The 16,718-nt window shown below is 49.7% G+C and overlaps 1 protein-coding gene across 6 annotated transcripts in view; it reads left to right on the top strand.

The window, feature by feature from the left end:
• Positions 1 to 456: 456 nt before the first annotated feature.
• Positions 457 to 16,718, top strand: part of trip6 (thyroid hormone receptor interactor 6) — a 42,902-nt gene continuing 26,640 nt past the window's right edge. Inside the window, exons 1-2 of one of the 6 annotated variants that reach the window (XM_060854753.1) lie at positions 457 to 504; positions 11,484 to 11,715. In XM_060854753.1, coding sequence (XP_060710736.1) covers positions 11,493 to 11,715 — 223 coding nt within the window. In that variant the 5' untranslated portion in view covers positions 457 to 504; positions 11,484 to 11,492. The other 5 variants (XM_060854751.1, XM_060854748.1, XM_060854749.1 and 2 more) reach the window with 5 other exon arrangements.

Below are 16,718 nucleotides of genomic sequence, written 5' to 3'. Positions count from 1 at the left end.
AAACAACCCAAAATTTCCCAAAAATCTTACACTCTTCCCAAAACCTTTAACTCATCTCTGGCCTTCTCAAGCTGACTAGACCCTCCTCTTCCCTTCCAAACTCCCAAATCAGCAAAAACCCAAAATCCTCCATTCCCTTCCCTCGGCCAACTCTTTGCACTCCCCCCAAAGCCCCGTGATTTAGTGCCCCATGCCCGCCAACTCAACTGCGCCAGCTACAAAGCACGAACCTAAGCCCCTGGCAACCCCAAACCATTTTGTTGGGTCAATGAACAAAGCTGGGTTGAATGTAGAAACAGACTCGAGGGGCTGAATGGCCTCCTGTTCTCGTTTTTCTAATTCAAAGCCTCGTCCCCGTTTTCCTCCCCCACCAAACCCTAGAGACCAAACAGTTGGCTTCACAGAGAGCAGAAGATAAACCTTTCACTCCTGTAGTGCCTGGCACGACCTTGAGATGTCCCAGAGCATTTCACAGTACATTTGAAGGACAGCTCTTGTTGTAATGTAAGAAACGCAGCGGCCATATTGTGGCACAGCAAGATCCCACAAACAGCAGTGTTGCAGTGGCTGGGTAATCTGTTGGTGTTGTTTGAGAAATATGTATTTTCCCCAGGATACGAAGAACCTTCCCCAGTTCTTCAATTTGGGGACCTCTTACATCCATCTAGGCAGGCAATGACATCTGAGTCTTATCCGAAAGACTGTGTCTCAGGCAGTGTGGCACTCCCTCCTTTGGTACTGCACTCAGATGTTCAGCCTGGGTTTGGCTGAAGCAACAGGTGGGGTGCTTGAACTTATGATATTCTGACTCGGAAACGAGAGCAGTACTCACTGGGTTAATGTTGTTCTGTAGCTAGCTTGCAGTTGAAGATTGGGCAGGATTTGGGTGGGGCCTGTTCCAAACTGTGGTGCCATTCATCCAGGAGGGCACAGGGCAATGAAGAAATTGCTCCCTTGTGGAACAGAGCTCGGGGACTTGTTCAGGCAGAGTTTGTGCACATCTGTCTGTGTCAGAATACACAATGAAGAAGCCAGGATCCGCCAGGATGTTACTGTGACTCAAGAACAAACAAGGACTTGTGCTTCGACAGCACCTTTCTCCGCCTTGAGACAATCCAAATCACTCCACAGCCCTGTGGAGTGCATTTATTTTCAAAATTGTGGTAACAGAATAGTTACAGCACAGGAGAAAGAGTCCATCCACGTCTGTGCTGGCTCTCAGTAACAGTAATTCAGATAGTGCCACTCTCTTAGTGGGCGGCACAGTGGCACAGTGGTTAGCACTGCTGCCTCACAGCGCCTGAGACCCAGGTTCAATTCCCGACTCAGGCGACTGACTGTGTGGAGTTTGCACATTCTCCCCGTGTCTGTGTGGGTTTCCTCCGGGTGCTTCGGTTTCCTCCCACAGTTACAAAGATGTGCGGGTCAGGTGAATTGGCCATGCTAAATTGCCCGTAGTGTTAGGTAGGGGGTAAATGTAGGGGTATGGGTGGGTTGCGCTTCGGCGGGTCGGTGTGGACTTGTTGGGCCGAAGGGCCTGTTTCCACACTGTAAGTAATCTAATCTTGTCTTCTCCATCTGACCTTGCAAATCTGACCTCTTCATAAAACAATTCACCTCCCCTCTGACAGCCTCACCTCAACCGGCATCCAGCAAACTCTCAGGCAGCGCATTCCACACCCTAACCCCTCAATGTGTTAAAATATATTTGCTTCTTTTGCCAGTTGTTTTCAATCAGTGTCCTTTGCTTTGATAAGGTAAGTCAAGGCAAGACTTAGACACCTACAATTGTAAGGTTCTGGGGTGTGTTGCCAAACAAAGGGACCTTGAGGTATAGGTTCGTAGCTCCTTGAGGACAGAGTCACAGATGAACAGGGTAGTGAGGAAGGCATTTGTTATGCTTGTCTTTGTTGGTCAGCGCATTGAGTATAGGGGTTGGGATGTCACGTTGTGGCTATACAGAACATTGGTTTGTATTGACTTTTGGAATACTCAATTCTGGTCTCCCTGCTTTGGGAAGGATGTTGTGAAAGTTGAAAGGGTTCAGAAAAGATTTACAAGGATGTTGCCAGGCTTGGAGGGTTTGAGCTACAGGGAGAGGCTGAATAGGCTGGGGCTGTTTTCCCTGGAACATCAGAAGCTGAGGGGTAACCTCATAGAATCATGGTTTATGAGGCATGGATAGGATGAATAGCCATGGTCTAGTGGGGGAGTCCAAATTTAGAGGGCTGTGTGTTTAAGGTGAGAGGGGAAAGGTAGAAGGGGCAACTCTTTCACACACTGTGAGTGTATGGAAAGAGCTGCCAGAGGAAGTGATGAAGGTGGGTAAAATTACAACATCTAAACATATAAGGATGGGTGCATGAAAGGGAAGGGTTTAGAAGGATATGGGATAAATGCTGGCAAACGGGACTCGATTCATTAAGGATATCTGGTCAGCATGGGCAAGTTGGACTGAAGGGTCTGTTTCTATGCTGTACACCCCTATGAATCTCTGGTCATCGATCCTACCATCATTGGGAATGGTTTCTTTCTGCTGTCTCTTTCCAGACCCCTTGTGGTTTATGGAAACTTGGGTGAAATCTTGCCTCCACCCCCTCTACCAGTCCCAGCTCCTCCAAGCTGTCTTCACAGCTGGATTCCTCAGCCTGGAACTGTTCCTGTGAATCCTGGCTGGCTGGATAAATGAGGTAGTGAGTGTGGGGACGGCTTGTCCATAAGGTTGGAGGAGTGGGTAAGTTTCTGATCACTATAAACCCACACACCTTTCCCCGAACAATTGTGTGCACAGCAATGTCTCGTGCGCCCCAAGTGATCAAGCCTCAGCTGGGGAATTGTGTCAAATTCTGGGCCCTGCCCCACAGGAGGAATGTTGAGGCCTCGGGGAAGGTACAGAGATTTCCCCAGAATGGCCTCAGGGATGAGCAGCTTCAGTTCATTGAGACTGGAGAAGCCATTCTCCATGGAGCAGGGGTGGAGAGATTTAACTGATGTGATCGAAACCTTGAAGGGTTTTCTATGAGTAAGTAAGGAAAAACTGTTTCCTGTGGCAGGGGGATGCCAACAGAGGAACGCTGGTTGAACAAACCTGCAAAAGAACCAGGAAAGATGAGAATTTTCCGTCACTTTATAAGTTGTGATGTGGAACATACTGCCTGAAAGTGCAGTGGAAGCAGAATAAATCTTTGAGTTGGATATGTATTGTACAATGCTGGGGTCTGGGTGTATCACAGAATATACCAAGTAAAAGTTCCCTGTACACCGATCCCACCAAACACCTCCAGGACAGGTACAGCATGGGATTAGGTACAGCATTAAGCTCCCTCCACACTTTTAAACTGACAGTAAAGCTTTCTCTGCACTGTCAGCATAAAATAGTCTTGATCAGCCATTTGTGAGTGCGCTTAGAATTTAAACTTTGACAAGTTATTGAACTACTTGGGCATCACCCGTATCCAAGCTGGAGAACAAGGGGTGATTTCCCTCTTATGCCCCACTCTCTAATCATCTTGAACAAATGTTCAGTCACAGCATTGAAAACTTCACTTTACCAATGGCCTGAACAGCTTTCTTGGAGAGAGAGGTTTCCAGATTTTCACTTCCCTTTGTGTGAGGAAGTGCTTTCTGCCATCACCGTTGGAAGTCCTGGCTCCAGTTTCAAGCTTCTGGTCTCCAAGCTCCCCCCCCCCCCCCCCCCCCAAACAAGCATCCTCCAACAAAGGAAACCATTTTACTCCATTTGCACCATCAAATCCTTTAATCTTAAAGATCACCTCATAATCTTCCAGCCGCAAGGGAATGTCAGCCGGGATCATTCCGGTAAACCTGCTGTGTGCCACCTACTACCAGAGAAGGTTCACTCGGATGATCTTCGGTATGGAGGCATTGTCTTATGAACAAGCACTAAACATTTGGGCCTCTACTCACTGAAGTTTCGATGAATAAGAGGTAATCTCATATTGGATTCTGATGGGGCTTGAGAGAATATTTCCCTCATGGGAAAGGCTGTGACCAAAGGGCATATTCTCCGACTGAGATAGAGTCATAGAGCTGTACAGTATGGAAAACAGGCCCTTTGGTCCAACTCGTCTGTGCTGACCAGATATCTGAAATTAATCTTGTCCCATTTGCCAGCATTTGCTCCATATCCCTCTAACCCCTTCCTATTCATACACCCATCCTTTTAAATGTTTTAATTAGACCAGCCTCCGTCAGTTTCTCTGGCAGCTCGTTCCATACACGCATCATCCTCTGTGTGAAAAAGTTGCCCCTGAGGTAATTTTTATATCTGTGCCCTCTTACCCTAACCCTATGCCCTCTAGTTCGGGACCCCCCCGCCCCCCAGGGAAGAGACCTTGTCTATTGACCCTATCCACACCCCTGATGATTTTGTAAACCTCTATAAGGTCACCCCCTCAGCCTCCAACGCTCCAGGAAAAACAGCCCCAGCCTGTTCAGCCTCTCCCTGTAGCTCCAACCCTGGCAACATCCTTGCAAATCTTTTCTGAACCCTTTCAAGTTTCACAATACCTCTCCTATGGCAGCGAGACCAGAATTGCACGCAATATTCCAAAGGTGGCCTAACCAATGTCCTGTACAGCTGCGGCATGACCTCCCAATCCTTCAGGAGAAATTTCTTTTCTGAGCATTGAGTGTCTTTGGAACTCTTTGCCATAAAGACTTGTGGGGGCAGAGTCCTTACGTGTACTAGATGCTGAGATGGATAGATTCTTGATCAGAAGGAGAAGCAAGGGTTATGAGAAAAGGCAGGAACGTGAGGACTGTCAGGTCAGATATGATCCTATTGAATGGCGGAGCAGGCTTGAGGGGCCGAATGGCCTACTCTTGTTCTTATTTCTTACGGCCTTATCCCTCCAGAGCCGAACACTGCTTCGTAAGCTGTGCAGCCGAGCCCCTGTCGGAACAGTCTTACTCCAGAACATAGTGAAACCAGAGATTTGATAAACTCAAACATAACCTGCTCTCCTTTGTATTGGAGCCGCGGGGAGCTCAGGCCGAGAATACATTGCCTCTTTCAGTTCCTTTTGAACAAAGTCTGCATTTTGAAAACTTGTCGTTTCCTGTCTGAGCTGAGGCTACCAAGTCCCTTGCCTGGACATGCCCAGCCACAACTACCAGCCTGACATTGATACTGAGTCCTGGGCTCTGGCTGATGAGGCCTGCATGTGCCGACCCCCCTTCTTCCCGGTGCACTCACTGAGAAGCCAAACTGGCTGTGGGTGGGCCTCAGGCCATCGCTCCCCACCTGTTTTGTCAGAGTTAGGTAGGTCAGAATGCTTTTTCATTTATCTCTGCTTGTCTATTGGGAATATGTGCTGAGGCATCTCTGTTGGAATGTTTAAAATCCCTGTGTGATCTTGTGATCTGTGACCTTGGCCTGTTCTGCAGTATTGTACCAAATTCTCATCACTCTCTCTCCGCAGCAGAACAGACTCTAGCTTTTGCAGTCCCTCAGGAAAGAGACGTTCTTCTCAGATTCAAACAGGCACAATTGGCTCACGTCAAATACAAACAGCACAAGATCAGGGCCAATTCATCCAGTGCGGTACTGAGGGAATGTTGCATTGTCAAAGGTCTGTGCTGAAGGAGGGTCAGTGCTGAGGGAGTGAGCACTGTCGGAGGGTCAGTGCTGAGGGAGTGAGCACTGTCGGAGGGTCAGTGCTGAGGGAGTGAGCACTGTCGGAGGGTCAGTGCTGAGGGATTGGGCACTGTCGGAGGGTCAGTGCTGAGGGATTGGGCACTGTCGGAGGGTCAGTGCTAAGGGATTGGGCACTGTCGGAGGGTCAGTGCTGAGGGAGTGCCGCACTGTCGGAGGGTCAGTGCTGAGGGAGTGCCGCACTGTCGGAGGGTCAGTGCTGAGGGAGTGCCTCACTGTCGGAGGGTCAGTGCTGAGGGAGTGGGCACAGTCGGAAGGTCAGTGCTGCGGGAGCGCCGCACTGTTGGAGGGTCGGTGCTGCGGGAGCGCCGCACTGTTGGAGGGTCGGTGCTGAGGGAGCGCCTCACTGTCGGAGGGTCAGTGCTGAGGGAGTGCCACACTGTTGGAGGGTCAGTGCTGAGGGAGCGTTGGAGGGTCAGTGCTGAGGGAGTGCCGCCCTGTTGGAGAGTCACTGTACTGAGGGATCTTTTGGATTCATGTAAATGATCATGTGCCCATTATTAGGGATTGGAGCAAGATTTTTAAAATTAGTTTCAATCATGAGATAAATTGACTGCTACGTTCAGTTTCGCAGTTATCCAGCGGCAAATGCTTGACGTAAATGCTGACTCAACCGGACAGACCCATGACTGAAACTGTGCTGAGTTAGCAGGATTTCACTGAGGCAGCTGGTGTATTATTTGGCCTGTGTGCCAGTCCCCCCCACAGCAGCTTGGGGGAAATGGAAGATAAGGCAGAATTCTACGCCGGAATAGCTGTCATGTGTCCCCTGTTTGATGGTGATGGTAGAGCCCCATGTGAGGGCTGCAGGGATGCAAATGGCATTCAGGCAAGTGTGGTTTGGCAGTGTTATCATAGAACAGTTCCTGCATTAACAACGAGGCCATTCCGCCATTGTGTTGTTGCTGGCTCTCTGCAAGAGCAACTTGCTATGTCTCATGGCCCTGCTCTTTTCCCTGTCGGCCATTTGGCCCCATGAGTCTGTCCTACCATTTAACAATGCAAAGTGATTCACTTTGGAAGGTCGAACGCTGAGTACATGGTTAAAGTTACGATTCTTGGCAGTGTGGGGGAACACTGGGATCTTGGGGTCCACGTACATCGATCCCTCAGAGTGGCCGCCCAAATTGATCTGATTGTTAAGAAGGCGTATGGTGTTTTGGCTTTCATTAACAGGGGGATTGGGTTTAAGAGCCACGAGGTTTTGCTGCTGCTCTATCAAACCCTGGCTAGATCACACTTGGAATATTGTGTCCAGTTCTGGTCGCCTTATTATAGGAAGGATGTAGATGCTTTAGAGAGGGTGCAGAGGAGATTTACCAGGATGCTACCTGGATTGGAGGACTTGGCTTACGAAGAGAGGTTGAGTGAGCTTGGGCTTTTCACACTGGAGAGAGGGAAGAGAGGTGACTTGGTGGAGGTGTACAAGGTAATGGAGGTAATGAGAGGCATTGATAGAGTGATAGCCAGAGACTTTTCCCCAGATCAGAAATGGCTGTCTCGAGGGGGCATCATTTTAAGGTGATTGGAGGAAGGTTTGGGGGCGATGGCAGAGGTAGATTCTTTACACAGAGAGTGGGGGGTGCGTGGATTGCAATGCTAGCAGTGATAGGAGAGTCAGAGACATTAGGGATACTGAAACGACTGCTGGACAAACACATAGATGGCAGTAAATTGAGGGATGTGTAGGTTTGGTTAATCTTAGATGAAGGGAAATACTCGGCACAACATCGTGGGCTGAAGGGCCTGTACTGTGCTGCACTGTTCTCCGTTCTATGTAATAAGACCATGGCTGATGGGATTGTGAACTCCAATGCACACTCCCACCTCCCCTGATAACCATTCACTCGCTCGCTTAACAAGAATCTATTCACCTGTGGCTTAAAGACGTTCAAGAACTCTGCCTTTTTAGGAAGAGAATTACAAGGACTCATGACACTGAAAGAAAAAGTCTCCTCATCTTTGAAACTGTTCTCGATTCTCCCATAAGAAGAAACAACTGCTCCATCTGCTCTGTATCAGGACCCCTCAGGAACTTGCATGTTTTATTGCAGTAGATACAAGCCCAGCTGATCCAACCTTTCATCACCCATCTGAGGAAGGCTCACTCAACCCGAAACATGGACATTGATTTGTCCTCGCTGAGCTTTTCCAGCAATTTGATTTATTTTCATCATATAATCCACTTAAGAATGCTTTTTCCTTGCCCTCTTTTTGCCAGTTTACTTTTCGCTAATGGGAACAGTTTCACCCAACCAACTCTACCCAGAAACCTCCTGACCTTATAGTTATTTGTAGCAACCTGTTCAAAGATATTATAGCTGGCAGATGGTGCTTGAATCTTGGTGTTCTGTTCGAGAGGGTGAGACACCACCACTTCAGCACAAGATCCCTGTTCATGATCTTCTGCATCTCTCTCAAATCCCCTCTTCATCTTCATTGAGGATTTGTGTCTGAAAGAGGTCCCCTTGTCAGCTTTGTCGAATTCTCTGGCTTGCCTACAAGGGGTGGGCTTTCAGAAAAGGTCTGGAAGTTTGACAAGGTCCAAACCCTGGTCTCTGCAGCAAGGGTGAATAACATTGGATAAGGACAGATTCCAGGGACAAGGGGTCTGGCTGCAGGAAGCAAGCGGAGATGTCTCTGTTCTCTCCATCTGTCACCTTCCCATGCCTCCTTTTCCATGGCTCTTTCACCCAGGAAAGTCCACTAATGCATCTTACTCCACAAGGAGCGCTGACAGGTCAAAAACCCTTGTTCAAAGCAAGGGGAGTGACCCTTTTGCTATCATTCACCTCTTAACATGAAAAGAAAAAGCTTATTAACCAGTACTTGGAGATCAGGATGTCAGCACAGCTCAGAATATTCCACAGCCACTTTGATAAATGCTCATATAGAGACTGTCCCCACGCCCACGTCCCCATGGGCGGCACGGTGGCACAGTTGGGCGGCACGGTGGCACAGTGGTTAGCACTGCTGCCTCACAGCACCAAGGACCTGGGTTCAATTCCCGCCTCAGGTGACTGACTGTGTGGAGTTTGCACGTTCTCCCCGTGTCTGTGTGGGTTTCCTCCGGGTGCTCCGGTTTCTTCCCACAGTCCAAAGATGTGCGGGTCAGGTGAATTGGCCATGCTAAATTGCCCATAGTGTTAGGTAAGGGGTATATGTAGGGGTATGGGTGGGTTGCGCTTCGGCGGGTCGGTGTGGACTTGTTGGGCCGAAGGGCCTGTTTCCACACTGTAAGTAATCTAATCTAGTCACTGCCCAAAGGGCTGGAATTGCTGGTGTTCTCAAACTCAGGAGTACAGAATAAGGCTAGAGTGACATGGATACATGGAGGTCATTACTGTCTTCCCCTTGCTGTCTCCCAGTTTGCCTCTCTGTCTGTTTGTTCCTCTCACTCCCTGGCCACTCCTCACATGCTCTCTACGCCCCTCCCTCCTGCCTTCTCCCTCTCTGCCCCTTCACACACATTGTGCCCTGCTCTCTCTATTTGCCAATACTCACCCACACAGATACACACCATCTCTTTCTCTGCTCTTTCTGTGTTTGCACTTCACTGTCTCATTCTGTCTGCCTCTCTCTCTCGCTCTGTCTGTGTCTGCCACTTTTGCTCAAACTCCTTGGCTCATGCTCTCTGTCTGACCTCTGACCCTGTTTTGCTCGCTCTCTGTCTGCCCTGCTCTCTCTCTCTCTCTCTCTCTCTCTGCCTGTCTTTCTCACTTTCTCTCTCTTCGCCTGTCCTTCTCACTCTCTCCCTCTGCCTGTCTTTCTCACTCACTATCTGCCTGTCCTTCTCACTCTCTCCCTCTGCCTGTCTTTCTCACTCTTTCTCTGCCTCTCTCTCTCTCCCAGCCCTCTCTGCCTCTCTCTCTGTCTGTCCCCCTTCTCTCTCTCTCCCTCTCTCTCTTTCTCTCTCTGTCTCTGTCTGTCTCTCTCTCTCTCCCCTCCCTCTCTCTGCCTCTCTGTCTGTCTCTCTCTCTTTCTCTCTCTGTTCCCCTCCTCTCTCTCTCCTCCCCGCCTCTCTGTCTGTCTGTTCCCCCCCTCTGTCTGTCTGTCTGTCTGTCTCTCTTTCTCTCCCCTCCCTCCCTCCCTCCCTCTCTCTGCCTCTCTCTCTGTCTCTGTCTGTCTGTCTGTCTCTCTCTCTCTCCCCTCCCTCCCTCCCTCCCTCTCTCTGCCTGTCTGTCTGCCCCCCCCCCACTTCTCTATCTGTCCCTCTCACTGGCTTATTCTTTCTGCCTCTCCTGGTCATTGTCTATCTCTGTTACTCGCTGCTCCTCTCGCTCTCACACTGTGTCCCCCTCTTGCTGACGCACTCTTTGCTCCTCTCACTATCTCTGACCCTCTCACCCGCTCGCTGTTCTCTGTCCTGTAGTTTGCTCACTGTCACTCTGCCCCTCTCAGTTGCTTTCTCCGTTGACCTCACTTATGCCCCCTCGCTCATTTTCTGACTGCCTCCTTGCTCTCTCTCTCTCTCTCTCTCTCTCTGTGTCTCTCTCTCTCTCTCTCTCTCTCTCTCTGCCTTTAACTTTTGTAAATCCCTCCCCATATTTTGTCCTCCACATTGGTCACAGTTGGAATGAAAGAATTTTCGAGGTTGGAGTTAGGGTTAGTCTCCAGATTGTCTCATCTTTTTTCAAATGTACCAGCCTGGAGGGCTGGAATGGCCTGCTCCTGTTCTGGTGAATAAAAGCTCCTGTGGGAGGAGGAGAGAGAGAGACATTTTTAAGCAAACAAATTAGCTGTCCTGATCATAAACCACTCTTCCTTCTTTCAAGGGCCACCTGCATCCTGTTCCTTGAATACAAAATGTTGAGAGTAAAAACAGCCGAATTGTTTTTCCTACTGGCTTCAACTCGCTGATGGCAGAGTGGAGAGATTCAACACTTGTTTGGCTGGGAGGGATTTATATTTTTGAATGCCACTGACCCGCTCTGCGTGTGTTAATCTCAGCACCATATTAGGTAAAATTGCGGATTCCTTCAGGCCCTGGTCTCCAGTCTCCAGGGGAATTCTTTCTTCACATTGTTTTTCTCTGTGTTCAGTCACTTCCAGAGAGGAAGGCGGATTCGGGAGCTGTGCCTCTGTCGATGATGGGAAAGATGTTGGTCAAAGTTTCTTGATTCTTTTATCCTGTTGCGACAAGTGAGCTTCAGGAGGGGAGGGGGACAGCGGAGTGAGAGGGGCGTTTTTATGACACGATTTGATGTCCGCATTCTCACTTCCAAATTTCAATTTGTACGGGTTTCAAACTGAGATTGCACACATTTCCACCATTTTCTTTCTCTCAATCTTTCTCCCGTGCTGTCACTCACTCGATTTGTCTCTGTCCTTCACTCTCTCTTACTCGCACCTCTTTATCATGCATTGTCTCACACGTTCCTGTGTCCTCTCTCCCACTTACATGCCCCTTCTCTTGCTCCTCTCTGTCACACTGTTGCTCCCTCCCTCATGCTGATGCTGCCTTTCCATTTTTCCCTTTTCACTTTCCCTCCCCTGCTCCTTGCTGTCTGTAACTATTTTGCTCCCTCCTGTTTATCTCTGACTTGCTTTTCTTGTTTCATTCATTTGCTCTTATTATCTCTTGCTCTCTCATTTTCTCTCTCTGCCCCCAGTCTTGCAATCCTCCATTAATCCCTTTCCCTCCCTTGGCACACAGCCTTTCTCTCTCTATCACTGCAGCAAAGACAAATTGCTGGGTATTGAATTTTGATCAGTTCTGTTGTGTGAAAGGTGGAGATTTGATGCTGTCATCTCCTAGTGAGTCACACATGCAAGTTAATAATGATGTGTGTGTTTGACCCCTTAGGATTTGGTGATGTCTGGCCCGACTTGGCTTCCTCCAAAGTGCAGCAGTAACCTTCCGGAAAGCATTCCCGCCCCGGTGTTGGGCACGCCCTCCATCTCCGCATCGACTGTTTACCGGGAACAGCAGAGACTTGAACCCACCGCCGGTGCACTCAAATCCAAGCAGACCTGGTCGGTGCAAAATGGCAATCTGAGTGCTGGAGGGCCAGTACGATACACAGCACCACAACCAGGTACCCAGCGTGGCACACACCGCCACTCAAGGAGCTCTCTGTTACTGTTTGTATCTCTAGGCCAGGGCAAAACTCCTGGGATTGGGGGCAGTTATTGCAATCAGCCGAGCCCATTTCTCTTCATTCAGGGGATGTGGGTGTCATTGGTGGGCTAGCATCTTTTTTTGCTCATCCCTAATTGCCCTTTGAGAAGGTGGTGGTGAGCTGCCTGCTTGAACCCCACTGTAATCCTTGGGGCATGGGAACAACCTCAGGGCTGTTCAGAAAGGGAGATCCAGGGTCTCGACCCAGTGCCACTGAAGGAGCAGCAATATAGTTCCAGGTCAGGGTGGTGAGTGGCACGGAGGGGGACGTGCAGATGTGTTCCCATGTATCTGCTGCCCTCATGCTTCGAGATGGTTGAGGGTTTGGAACTTGCTGTTAAAGGTGCCATGGGAGTTACTGCAGTGGCTGGTGTAGGTAATACCTACTGCTGCCAACGTGTGTTGTTGGTGGATGGGAGGCCAGTCGTGAATTGCTTTGTCCTGGATGGCATCAAGCTTCTTGACTGTTGTTGGAGCTGACCTATCCAGACAAGTGGACAGTATTCCATTACACTCCTGACTTGGGCCTTGTAGATGGTGGGACAGGCTTCTGAGCAGTGATAAGGCCCTTGACTGTTACAGAGAGACAATTAGATTCTTTCTAACTGAAGTTGTTCATATTAATGGCAAACCATGTCTGAATGCTGACTTGCTCCTTCTGTGTTCAGTTTCAGTTATCGACATCCTGGGCGGTGCGGTGGCACAGTGGTTAGCACTGCTGCTTCACAGCGCCAGAGACCCGGGTTCAATCCCCGCCTCAGGCAACTGACTGTGTGGAGTTTGCACATACTCCCCATGTTTCCTCCAGGTGCTCCGGTTTTCTCCCACAGTCACAAAGATGTGCAGGCTAGGTGAATTGGCCGTGTTAAATTGCCCATAGTGTTCGGTGAAGGGGAGGAATGGGTCTGGGTGGGTTTCTCTTCGGAGGGTCGGGATGGACTTGTTGGGCTGAAGGGCCTGTTTCTACACTGTAAGGAATCGAATCTAATCTAAATCTAAAACATTCACCGTGTGTTCATTGTCTATACCATTTCAGTATCTGAGAAATTACAATGGAGGGAGGCTGACCCATTGAGGATTAGATGAGGAGAGATTTCTTCACACAGGTTGTTAGGAATCTTTCACATTCTCTACACCGAAAGGTTATGAATGCTCCAACATTGAATATGTTTAAGGCTGGGCGGAACAGAGAATCAGGGAATCAAGAGATTTGGGGAGTGGACAGGAAAGGAGAATATTAGCCCTGATTGTCCCACCATTCAAATACAATCTTGAGAGACGGATCTGCCTAGTGCCACTCCTATTTCTTGTGTTGACACCATTGGAACATACATTTGGAGCAGGGGCCAGTTTTATTGACTCGTTAGAAATAGGTGAAGCCATTACACAAGAGGCTGGATGAATTTTTACTTTATTTGGGGGGTGGCAACAGGAACTAGACACTGTGTCAAGTCGTCTGGATTCTAACTCTGACCTATCTCAATTCCAACACAAAAATGATACATTTTCATTTCCATAGTGCCTTTCACCATCTCAGGGTAACTGAAAGCGCCTTGCAGCCCCTGTAGGTCTTTTTGAATTGTAGTCGCTGTTGTAATGTAGAAAAGGGACAGTCAGTTTGTGCACAACAAGCCCTCTCAAGCAACTTTGAGCAAATGATCAGATCATTTTTCAAAGATGTTGGTTGAGAGATAAGTATTGCCCCAGGGTTGTGGGGGAATTCCCTCTTTGCAGTAGTGCCATGGGATTTCTTTTATATCCACCCAAATGTTGATTTGTCTGTGTATCTTTATGTGCACGTCTATATAACGTGCTTTGTATCTTTGTGTGTGCATGCACATGTCTGTTGGCATCTGTGTGTGTCTGTGTCCACGTGTGTGTTTGCATTCATGTCTCTGTGTGCATGTATATGCCTTGCCAATGTCTGAGTGCGTGTATGTGTCTGTGTCTACGACATGTATGTGCGTGTGCTGGCATGTGGCCTGAGCTTTCCCTGCCCCAATTTTGGACCTATCCCTGTTGTCATGGTTTCATTTGGAATTGTTCTTGGAATTTTCAGACTTCATTTCAAGTTAAAGAACTGAAATATTTCCCCTGTGTTATCCTGGATTCTGCTTAGCACTAGCTCCCGCCCCTTGGAGAGACGGGAGCACTGTCCGGATTCGAGGATGTTGCTGACATATTTTTCCCTCTTGGACAAGCAACGAGCCAATGATTGGAGGATAAGCTAAGAGCTGAAGTTGGTCAGCTCCAAATAGGCGTGCCAGGCAGAAATGGTGAACTGTGCAAGTCAGCAGGATACACAGGTGGTTTCTGTGCTTAGTTCTGCAAGGGTTAATCCCCATGGCATGTGTGGAAAATTCCACTTCTGCTAAAGGAATCGCTTTCCTTACAAGGACATGCAGAGATTGAAGAAATTGTGCAGAGATTGAAGGGATGACGCACTCTGAGGCTAGCTGTCAGTTCCAACGCAGTAAGCCTGCTTTCCCAATGAACTCAAAAAGGCTGCTGTTTTAGCTCATGGTGATTCATCTTCCCGCCCTTATCCCAGGTTCCTCCTGCATTAGGTTTGCAGAACACTCAAAAAGCTTCACATTCTCCCAAGGGAGTTGAAATTCCAGAGGTGAATGTTCACAGAAAGGAGGATCAGTTTGCTAAGATTTTCGTCTATTGGGTTGAAGGTGCAGAGCAAAGTTCCACGTCACACTTCAACGCTCAATCCAGAGCAGTGCATCAGTCGCTAGTGCCGAGGGAGCACTGCACCGTTGAAGGGTCAGTACTGAGGGAGTGCCACACTGTCAAAGGGTCAGTGCTGAGGGAGTGCCATACTGTCATAGGGTCAGTGCTGAGGGAGCACCGCATTGTCGGAGGGTCAGTGCTGAGGGAGCACTGCACCGTTGAAGGGTCAGTGCTGAGGGAGTGCCATACTGTCGGAGGGTCAGTGCTGAGGGAGCACCGCACTGTCGGAGGATCAGTGCTGAGGGAGGACCGCACTGTTGAAGGGTCAGTGCTGAGGGAGCACTGCACCGTTGAAGGGTCAGTGCTGAGGGAGTGCCATACTGTCGGAGGGTCAGTGCTGAGGGAGCACCGCACTGTCGCAGGGTCAGTGCTGAGGGAGTACCGCACTGTCGGAGGGTCAGTGCTGAGGGAGTGCCACACTGTCGGAGGATCAGTGCTGAGGGAGGACCGCACTGTTGAAGGGTCAGTGCTGAGGGAGCGCCGCACTGTCAAAGGGTCAGTGCTGAGGGAGTGCCGCACTGTCGGAGGGTCAGTGCTGAGGGAGCACCGCACTGTCGCAGGGTCAGTGCTGAGGGAGTACCGCACTGTCGGAGGGTCAGTGCTGAGGGAGTGCCACACTGTCGCAGGGTCAGTGCTGAGGGAGCACCGCACTGTCGCAGGGTCAGTGCTGAGGGAGTACCGCACTGTCAGAGGGTCAGTGCTGAGGGAGTGCCACACTGTCGGAGGGTCAGTGCTGAGGGAGCACCGCACTGTCAGACGGTCAGTACTGAGGGAGTGTCACATGTCAAAGGGTCAGTGCTGAGGGAGCACCCGCACTGTCAGAGGGTCAATACTGAGGGAGTGCCACACTGTCAGAGGGTCAGTGCTGAGGGAGCACCCGCACTGTCAGAGGGTCAGTGCTGAGGGAGCACCCGCACTGTCAGAGGGTCAGTGCTGAGGGAGTGCTGCACTGTCAGAGGGTCGGTGCTGAGGGAGTGCCGCACTGTTGGAGGGTCAGTGCTGTGAGAGTGGGCGCACTGCCGGACGGTCAGTTCTGAGGGAGCGTCGCACTGTCGGAGGGTCAGCGCTGAGGGAGCGCCGCACTGTCGGAGGGTGGATGCTGAGGGAGCGCTGCACTGTTGGAGGGTCAGCGCTGAGGGAGCGCCGCATTGTCGGAGGGTCATTGCTGAGGGAGTGGGCACTGTCGGAGGGTCAGTGCTGAGGGAGGGGAGGGTCAGTGCTGAGGGAGCGCCGCACTGTCAGAGGGTCAGTGCTGAGGGAGTGGGCACTGTCGGAGGGTCAGTGCTGAGGGAGTGGGCACTGTCGGAGAGTCTGGCTGAGGGGCAGAAGTCACGCGACACCAGGTTATAGTCCCAACAGATATATTTGAAATCACAAGCTTTCAGAGTGCTGCCCCTTCATCAGGAGGTGAAGTGCAGAGTGGCACATCGTCACAGTATTTGTAGCAGAGATCAAAAGATCATCCGAATGGTGTAAGTGGAGTTAAGACAGATTGAATAATAAGTCACTGCAGGTGATTAAAAGTGTCAACAGCTGAATAGCAAGGTTAGGGGATGAACTATAACCCAATTAATTGAGGCAGAGAGGTAACACAAGAAAAATGAAAATAAGGTGGTGCTGGAGACAAACCAAGTGGCTGGAATAACATGGTGGGTATTAGAGTTGAGGGTCTAACCAAAATGGCAAGTAATCCAAACAGTACAAACAATTGAAGGCAGAGCAATCCTAACATATCAAGGTGATGGTGTCAAAACAGGGGAGTAAGGAAGATGTTATCAATATGGAAACAGTACGGTGGGCTCACATGTTGCACGATATGAAGCCAAGATCACAGTTGAGGCCAAAACTTGTAAAATTCTACCAGGTCTAGACAGGTTAGAGACAGGAAGGGTGTCCCTGATGGTGAGGGAGTCCAGAACCAGGGCTTGTAGCTTAAGGATACGGGTTAAACGTTTAAGGACTGAGATAAGGAGAGATTCCTTTCCCCCAGAGAGTGGGCAGCCTGTGGAATTCATAACCATAGAAGGTGGTTGAGGCCGAAGCGTTGTGTTCTCAAGGAGGAGGTAGAATAGCTAAATGCAACATGGTCAATGGGAGGACTAGAGTCCTGAGCAAAGTGATCATGCTGAATGGTGGAGCGGGCTTCAGGGGTCGAATGGCTTGCTCCGACACCGAGTTTCT

The sequence above is a fragment of the Hemiscyllium ocellatum genome, chromosome 44 (assembly GCF_020745735.1).
Source record: "Hemiscyllium ocellatum isolate sHemOce1 chromosome 44, sHemOce1.pat.X.cur, whole genome shotgun sequence".
In the NCBI taxonomy this organism is placed as follows: domain Eukaryota; kingdom Metazoa; phylum Chordata; class Chondrichthyes; order Orectolobiformes; family Hemiscylliidae; genus Hemiscyllium; species Hemiscyllium ocellatum.
The sequence above is the reverse complement of the archived record's forward strand: the minus strand, read 5'-3'. Positions and strand labels throughout refer to the sequence as shown.